Source organism: Lasioglossum baleicum, chromosome 5, assembly GCF_051020765.1.
Source record: "Lasioglossum baleicum chromosome 5, iyLasBale1, whole genome shotgun sequence".
NCBI classification, from domain to species: domain Eukaryota; kingdom Metazoa; phylum Arthropoda; class Insecta; order Hymenoptera; family Halictidae; genus Lasioglossum; species Lasioglossum baleicum.
In genome coordinates, this window is record NC_134933.1 from 17,415,411 (window position 1) to 17,424,466 (window position 9,056).

General features: G+C 37.4%; 2 protein-coding genes across 8 annotated transcripts; one reads left to right on the forward strand and one right to left on the reverse strand.

Annotated features, from left to right (window-relative positions):
* Positions 1–3,217, forward strand: Dtwd2 (DTW domain containing 2). Of its 2 annotated transcripts, XR_013008960.1 has the most exons (6): positions 1–337; positions 906–1,067; positions 1,138–1,318; positions 1,443–1,645; positions 2,592–2,780; positions 2,871–3,217. XR_013008960.1 is itself a non-coding variant. In XM_076423355.1 (5 exons), exons 1-5 carry the CDS (start codon positions 252–254, stop codon positions 2,719–2,721), a joined length of 762 nt encoding a protein of 253 aa, XP_076279470.1. In that variant the 5' UTR covers positions 2–251; the 3' UTR covers positions 2,722–3,217. The 2 variants fall into 2 exon arrangements, 1 of the variants encoding a protein (XP_076279470.1); XM_076423355.1 differs by having other exon boundaries at positions 2–337; positions 2,592–3,217.
* Art7 (arginine methyltransferase 7) lies at positions 2,872–8,816 on the reverse strand. Of its 6 annotated transcripts, XM_076423327.1 has the most exons (10): positions 8,736–8,816; positions 8,436–8,498; positions 6,717–6,838; positions 6,405–6,626; positions 5,445–5,677; positions 5,005–5,134; positions 4,718–4,944; positions 3,528–4,086; positions 3,211–3,371; positions 2,872–3,132 (listed from the first exon to the last, which is right to left on the reverse strand). In XM_076423327.1, the coding sequence occupies exons 3-10, from the start codon at positions 6,813–6,815 to the stop codon at positions 2,877–2,879; spliced, it is 1,887 nt and encodes a 628-aa protein (XP_076279442.1). In that variant the 5' UTR covers positions 6,816–6,838; positions 8,436–8,498; positions 8,736–8,816; the 3' UTR covers positions 2,872–2,876. The 6 variants fall into 6 exon arrangements, with proteins under 6 accessions (XP_076279442.1, XP_076279439.1, XP_076279441.1 ...); XM_076423324.1 differs by lacking the exon at positions 8,736–8,816 and having other exon boundaries at positions 6,717–6,866; positions 8,436–8,577; XM_076423326.1 differs by lacking the exon at positions 8,736–8,816 and having other exon boundaries at positions 8,436–8,569.
* Between the last annotated feature and the right edge of the window lie 240 nt (positions 8,817–9,056).

Consider the following 9,056-nt stretch of genomic DNA (forward strand, 5'->3'; position numbering starts at 1 on the left):
ATAAGATAAATTGACATTATTAGTACTCCAAACAATCGGATCCTGAAATGTTATCTTCTTCTAATATTACATTCAATGGTATTAGTTTACTGGAAATTTAACATTTTGAAGGTATATTATTAGATCCTGTTGATAATATCTCTGGTCACGTTTGATTATTATAATTCACGCTATTTCCAACTGTTTATTATGTATGCACCTTTATCAATATTCAACGGTCGATACCTTTTCTATTTTTCTATATTGTTATTATGACAAACGAAGAATCTGTGTGGCAAGAATTATCAGAAATATATGCTGACCCTCCAGAAACAAGAGACAAATGTACGCAATGCAAGTAAGTAAGCGAATAGTTTTAGGTTATATCGTGTACTTTAAGAAATAATAATAATGCAAATTCACTCTTTTGCAAATTAATTTCACCCAAATTAATTATTTTTATTTATTTAGATTAAATTATATATGTATATACTTTCATTTTTTAAATAATCAGAAAATGGCTACAATGAATGTACACAAATAGATTTTGCATTCGAACCTCTCCCTGTTACAAATAAAGTATTTTTGGTAAGTTTTTGTAAAGAAAATCGAATCAAATGTAAATTAATTGTTAAGAAATTCAATATTGAGTATTGAGTCTTCTGTTTCCCTTGTAGCAATGACGCCGTTCACGTGTGTTTACAAATAAATCTAAATAAATAATTAATTTTGAGTATTCTTATTAGTAGAAATTGATTTGCAAGAGGTTGAATTTGATTTACAAAACGGTGAAATTCATTTGCAAAAGCGTGAAACAGATTTGCAGAAGGTTGAACTTGACTTGCAAAAGGGTGAATTTGGAGTGCAAAACCTATAGAGTAACGCGCAAGTGATTGATTCTTATGAGGATCATTCTAATTTTTCAGGAGACCAGTGGCAGTTTGCTGGTGTCCAGGACTACCAAAACACGTAGTATGCCCTGCATCAAGAATAATCATTCTACAACATCCCGCAGAAGTAAAACGTTGTTTAAGAACGGCACCAATGTTAGCTCTTGGTCTAGAACCTGGAAAATGCATTACTTATAGGTATGTTATGAGAAATATTATAAATTAATATAAAAGAATACAATTGACTTGATTTTATCCCATGATCCAGGGGCAAAAAGTTTCCATTACCTAAACACGAAGAATTAACAGAAATTTTTAACGACAAGAATACTATACTACTGTATCCATCACCCGATGCTATAGCACTCGATAAACTGACTCCTGTTGGCGTAGATGGACAAAAGCCTTATAATCTCATTTTGTTAGACGGTACTTGGCCACAGGCAAAGGTAATGGGATAATCATATTATGGTACAATCCTCAATAACTCAAATTTCAAAAGAACAATTATCAAAGATTAATTGAAGCAGAATATGCATCATTTATGGAAACTTGTTTCTCAATTTTCTATAGGCAATATATCACTCCAGTCCAGCACTTTGTCTTATAAGGGCATGCAAACTGGTTGGAGTTCCAACAAGTGAATACGTTATTAGAACACAACCAACTGAAGGATGTTTATCTACACTTGAAACTGGTGCATTCGCGCTTTCTATCTTGGAAGGTGATCCGGAATTGAAGAATAAAATGCTTGGACCTCTGCATTATCTCTGCAGGTAAGCCCTCAATGTTATATACAGGGTGGTTCACCAGATATTATCACCTCGATTTTTGTCATTATTAGTTAACTTAACATTCATAAGAATGTTTATGTAAGGTTGAATGGTTTCGAGAGATGCATACTTTGGTGTTGCAAGATTTTTTGTAGGTGGATGCGTAGGGGAGATATGAAGGTCATTAGTATTTTTTCCTGCACCAATCGATGAAGCTTCATATTCTCTACAAAAACCATTAGCTAAGGAAATATTTTAATTTTAGTGTTCTTATGAAATCACGACTCTCTTAATAATGTTTTAATTTTAACTCTCTTAATTTTATTCACACAAAAGGTTCAATGTGTCGAGAATCGAGAAAGTAATGTTTGTTTTACATTATGTAATAAAACTGGTGGTATGTTAATGCATTCAGTGATGATGCGATCTTTCATATCAGCAATTGTAGTCGGAGCCTTAGAATATACTTTATTTTTCAAGTAACCCGTAAGAAAAAGTCGAGGGGTGTTAAATCCAACGATTCATAATGTGCAGGACAACTATCCTGTTGGAGCCACATTGTAAAACGTAAATAGTTGCCACATTGAATTCGTAACATTATCAAGAGATTTCGTAACACTAAAAATAAAATATTTCCTTAATTAATGGTTTTTCGATATTAATAGATAATACTTTGTTTTTAAAGAATATGAAGTTCCATCGATTGGTGCAGGAAAAAAAATTACGATTGCATTTAAAACAATACTGATGACCTTCATATCTCTTCTACGCGTCCACGTACAAAAAAACTCACAACACCAATGTATGCCTCTCTCGAGAGTATTCAACCTTATATAAACATTCTTCGCTACGAATAATAATAATAATGAAAATCGAGGTGGTAAAATCTGGTGAACCACCCAGTAGTACGCATTTGATCTGATAAAATGAATTTTTATAAAATCCCCAGGTTTCAGTTGGAAAATGGTGCTGTAACTCATCAAAGCAAAGAATTTCTTATTAAACAAAAAGCTTATCCTAAACTCATAGGACGGCGGCTAGCAAAGCAATTACGCACGTTACCCGAGGAATCGACGTAACATTTCCATTTTGTAGCTTAAAGTTATAAATGAAATACTAATTATAGCTATTTAAAGAGGTTTGTCCTGTAATAAATGTTTAATTTTTGATAACCGTATACGAAGGGACAGTAATTGAATAACATGTATTTTTATAAATAATGCGTCAGGTTATTTCAAAGGGGTTCTGACAATATATGAAAATCAAATTTAATATTTCCGTGCTGTGGCACAAAGTCGAATGACCATTGGAGAACGCTTTGTTGCGTAACGTCCGTTATGTTCCTGAATAAGTGTACACCTTGTCTCGTGAATGGATCCCACAATATTCGTTTGCCTGGCTGTATTTCTTTCTTTGGTCCCGATGATACTGTGATGTCAGAGTTTAAATGCCAGTCCACCCACAAAGCTATGCCGTTACACGATCCATTCCTAGATTAACAAAGAATCAAATCGTTAATATGTATTCTAGACTCTTGGTAAATAGGAAATAAATAAAAGCAATCTTACTCTAGAATAGGAACCGTATCGGAGATATGTATATGCTTTAATTCATTAATGTTTTGCGTTAAATCGAACTGTTTAATAACAAAAGGTGAACTTAATGCTTTTGCTGGGTACTCCCATAGTGGTTGGGCTTCCACCGAACTATCACTTTTCTCGCTTGATTCCTAAAAAATAATTTTAAACATTATTTACCTCTTAGTAGGTCTAGTTTGGAGCAGTTCTAGGCAACAGTAGCTAGGTAAACCAGTGGAAATATTCTCGTATACTAAATTTTAATGAATTGTTGCCCACTGCTTTACGCTATTAGTGTATCGACTCACTTGGACGAGTACATCGAAGATCGATAAGTCGAAACCTTCGCAGACACCAAGCGGAGCTCGTATTTTATGGAGATCTTTAAATTCGACGGCAACAGCTACTATTGTCGCTCCGATCGGTATCCTTTGAACACGAGACGAATACTTTGAACTGAGATACCAGAAATAAAGATTCTCCCACGGCACGATGGAAGTGACAAAGTACGGTTCACCGAAGATTAAATCAATCTCATCTTCCGGGGGCAGATTATCCACCGATTCAATTATTTCTACTTTCTCCGATAGTTTGTTGGATTTCACAAACACCTCGATGCTTTTTCTGGATAGGAAATTTGCCTCTAAAATAAATACTTTCTTTGCTCCTATTTTAATAGCCGCGAGGCTTAATAAACAACCATCCGACAAACATAAACAAACTGTATCCGAGGTAACTTTTTTCTCTAGCGCTTTAATATATTTCTCGTTTCGTTTCTGATCGTTGAGTTGCCCTATGCGAGTTCTACAATAAGCGACGTGAATGCCGCAACTGCAGATAGGCCTTTCAGAGTCCGGTACCTCGTTGCTGAAAGTAAACGGTCATATTATGCAGCTGTTAAATGGTAAATACAGTAATGTCCGACTGGAAGTCAATTTCCAGGACTGGAAGTCCGACTGGAACGTAGAAAATGACAGCGAAGCTCGAGAGGCCTCGGTCGCCGAGAACCATACTAATCCAATAACAAAACTTCTTTATTTCTCATTATTTTTTAATGGGATTTTGACCAACATATTCGTGGCATTTTTCTAATGAAAATGATACCAAATATGATATCATTTCAATTACATTTATTTGTGTAATGAACGGTGAAAGGAAACGACGCGCAGAGATGCGGCGTGCCGGCACAATTCAAATCATTACCCATACACGCTGTTCTTTCTTGCGTCTGAAATATTCATCGATCATTACACAAGTAAATATCATAGGAATTATATCATATTTGGTATCGTTTTTATTTTTAAAAATGCCATGAATATGTTGGTCAAAGTTCCATAAAAAAATAATGAAAAATAAAGAAGTTTTGTAATTGGATTAGTAGTTCACACGGGGTAGGCCCCCCAGTGGAATGGGCAGCGTGGGACACACAGTCAAGTTTTCAGCAAGACTTACAGTCTGACATTACTCTAGTAGAAACGAAGCGTTGAAATCAGCGTACATTGATTCGTTTAGCAACTGAAACCACAAGGAATATTCGTCATGATATCCAATCAAACTGACTTCGTGATTGGCAACGACCGAGGTTTGGACAGGTAAATAATAAATAGCTTGCATCCAATGGTCCCGCCACGGTATCATATCTGCTATCTCCGTTAGGCTTAATCCTTGGCGTTGTAATTTTTTGGCATCAGGATGCTCCCAAACAGGGGCACAACTTAACAGAACCTATAATACGAAAGATATTTAGCACCAGGTTCAAAGTATCCCTTGGCATATAATTATTACCTTATTATCCACATCCATGTTCAAGTCCCACCACATGAAAATAGCATGAACTGTACCACTGGCTGTTGGCTTAACATCTAAACATATCTTTTCGTTGTACGACAAAGGAGTTTTACCGGAAAAATCAAACCTGAAATGTTTATCTGAGATTTCTCCACCTGTTGAGTGTAGCATGTCTCAGGAAAGGAGTTACAAACCTTTGAAGTATATAGCACACACATCGTAATTGGCTCGAACCAAGCGAATAAACTTTGAGAAGTGAATGCTTATCGAGACATGAGCGACGAGCCGCTTAAATATTTGCTTCATTTACTGGTGTCAAGGCAAAGAGAAGAGTTATTTTCTTGTGTACTATGTTACTCAGAAAGTTTATAATTGTTCCTTCTTAAAACATCCTGCGAATTTTTCAAGAAGTGCTTTAATTTATAATATACACCCACCTAAATATCGGCTGGGGTGGTATCAGAGGTTTAAATGCGTCGTATGGAAATTGCGTTAATTGTATATCGTGCACAGCCGCTGCTCCGAAACAGGACTTTACGGATAGTGGAGTGTGCAATAAATATTTGTCTTTCTCTTTAATTGCTTGTACTGTGTTCCATGCATGAACGGAAGTGCTTTCAACAGCTTGGACCCAGATTGTAGCACTGTGTGGTACAATTATGCTGTTCTCCTAGAGAGAAAAAAGTAATAAGTTATGCATCGCAAGTATGCAGTATACAGGGTGGTTCACCATTTTCATAATTATTAGACAGCGGATTTTATGCATTTCTAGCAAAAATGAGTAGGTGTAATTTAAAACATTGAAAGAATTTTAAAATACTGTTATATTGTTTTCAACCTTTTAAACATGTTAAGATAGAACATTTATTTCTATTTCACTCCAGTCTGTTGCAATGTACAGCTTGTCAAATCTAGCTGTGCGCTTGACCAAAACTTAGGAATGCGCAGACAAAAGCAAAGACTACACTCGACGAGAGAAGGATGCAACATATGAACGGTAAGGTACACACCTCGTCGAAAGTGCATACTGTCCATTATTTCTTACAGCACTAAACATACAAAACAACTGTTTATATGTTTGTGTGAATACACTTGTATCACTTTCCTTTTTAACTGAACTGTCGACACGTGCATCGTTTGACAGGTGACGATCAGTTCTCTATCGTTGTAAAGCTCTGCCTATTTACACCTTGCGGGGGACATTCATCCACACAGCCAGATTTGACAAACTGTGGGTAGAAAATTTGTATTTTTTGCAAAGAATGTACGCATCTATTGAAACCATTCAACCTTATATAAACATGTTTCGCTACGAATAATAATAATGACGAAAATCGAGTTGGTAATATCTGGTGAACCACCCTGTATACAAGGACTCGAACATATGATGTATATACTTCTAGTAGATTTTCATAAGCATGTCGGAATGTGGATAGGGCGCCTTCTCCGATAAGTTCTGTATCAAACACTTCCGTGACTAGAATGTTTGCTTTCTTAGGCATATCACCGTCATCTCCCACTCTTATTTCTGTAGAACGTTTCTGCAGCAGTTTGATCTTATCTCCGTAACTGTTTTTTTTAATTATTTTTGTAGCACATTTAGCCATCGATGTGAAAACCTAAGGAATAATTGACAACTTCTTAACCATTTAATAAATGTCTTATTTATAAATACAGTGATAATTCAGTTTTCTGAAGAAAGGAATCACCTCACATGCTGTTATAGTATCTGCTCCACATGTAGCAGCCATCATCGATAACAAACCAGTACCGCTTCCTATATCAAGTACATTGGCCTTCTCTCCCATTTGATGTTTCCTCTCGATAGCAGCTTTAAGAGCAATATAATACTTCTGATTCTGGAATTATAAGAACACTGGAAACATTGTCGTATAAAGAAGATTATTTAAATAACACTATGTAAGACTAACTCTTTCATGATCATGTAGCATATCAGCGAACGCTGATCTAGCAATTTCTTGATGGTAATCATAATTTTCATCCTTTTCCTCCCAGGTAGTAGTACCAGTCAATGGATTTAAATATTGAGTAAAGATACTCATGTTTCGAATAGAAAATCGATTTAACGATATCCTTAACATACACTTTGTATAAAGTTGTTTAATTACTTAGAAAAGTACAACAACGTTTATTTGCATAAGGGACACTATTTTGAACAACTAATTTCATTTATACGTAGCAAATTCAATTCGACATTAGGTTAAGTTTTACACGGAACGTTCGATAAAGAACTTAATCACATTTAAATGTATTCGAGAATTATAAGCAACTGTAGAATCAATTTTATGAAAAAGAAAGTGATAGTACTACGATAAAATGTGAAAACACTATTGCCGATTTCGGGGTTATGGCGAATGTAAACTATAGCACGTGCGAAAGTGCGAATACGTATACATATATCCCCACTATGACTGCTGAAATCATTTGATCAATATAAATAGTATGTATTTTATTTAGTAGAAAACACAAAAAGATAGCAAAATTACGTAAATTGTCAATAAATACCTTAATTGAAACGGTCATTAAATTTCTCCATAGACTCAACATTAATTTGACACTTCGGAAATTGTGTCTGGCCACGACCTGCCATATCTACTTACTTTACAAAGTAGAAGTTTCTACTATATTACAAGTAGAAATGTCAAGTCATGGTCAGACACGATTCCGATATATGACAATTGAATATCTCTCTTATTATTGCTAATAGGGAAACATGTCAGAGGAAAACATGATTAGCTTTAAAAAGACAAAAATATTATGTTACATAAGAAATTTTCCTAAAGGTGATAATTTTTTAAAATGTCATTACAAGACTGCGGATGTTTATGCAGTTTGCAATTTTTGTAGACTAATATCCATAAAGTGGAATCTAATAAAGTCTTGTTTTCAGGTTTTCTTAGTACACCCCGTACTCACTCACGGCACCATCCGTAAGTGAGCCCCTGGGGGACCTCCGATCGGAGGAATACCAATTTCAGACAAGATATGAAAATGTTTCGAAGCGGGACTTGTGAAAGTTCCGATGCAAACAATTGGAAATTCAATTCAACAGTCAGAAGACTAATCATAATTCTGCACATGAGTGCGAATACAACCAGAGAACCAGCTCATGAGAGCAATTGTAACCCCGCACAGAAGTGCGAATACAACCAGCAGAACAGCTCGTGAGAATAACTATAACCCCGCACACGAGTGCGAAAACAACCAACGAAGCAGTTCACAAGAGCAATTGTAATCCTGCATACGAGTGGGACGCTCAAAATGTAATTTTTATAAAGAATAAAATTGATAAATTTGAAGAAGACTCAATAGTCTTCATTGAAAGTCTCGATAAAAATTTCAAAAGTATGAAGGACGAGTTCAAAAAGACAAAAGAAGTTTTGAAAAATATTAGTAATCAAACTTACCGTTGTTTCTTGAATTGACAGTTGAAGGTAGGCCAGGGTAACTGTAGATGACCTCTAGTCCACCTCTGGTCCACCTCTGGTCCACCTCTGGTCCACCTCTGGTACCTCCGGTTCTCCGGGCGCTCCTGGTCCCGCAGCACGTCCGCTCACGCTGGTCCCCCCGCCCCGACTGACTGACTGACGGAGAGCTCTCGCCAAGTCGCCGAGCTCGAGCGGCTCCCCCCACTCCGCCGAATATCGATCGATGTCGATCGCCGTGGTGTTCACCTCTGGTCCACCTCTGGTCCACCTCTGGTCCACCTCTGGTCCCTCCGGTTCTCCTGGCGCTCCTGGTCCCGCAGCACGTCCGCTCACGCCGGTCCCCCCGCCCCGACTGACTGACTGACGGAGAGCTCTCGCCGAGCCGCCGAGCTCGAGCGGCGCCCCCCACTCCGCCGAATATCGATCGATGTCGATCGCCGTGGTGTTCACCTCTGGTCCACCTCTGGTCCCTCCGGTTCTCCTGGCGCTCCTGGTCCCGCAGCACGTCCGCTCACGCCGCTTCCCCCGCCCAGACTGACTGACTGACGGTGAGCTCTCGCCGAGCTCGAGCGGCGCCCCCCACTCCGCCGAATATCGATC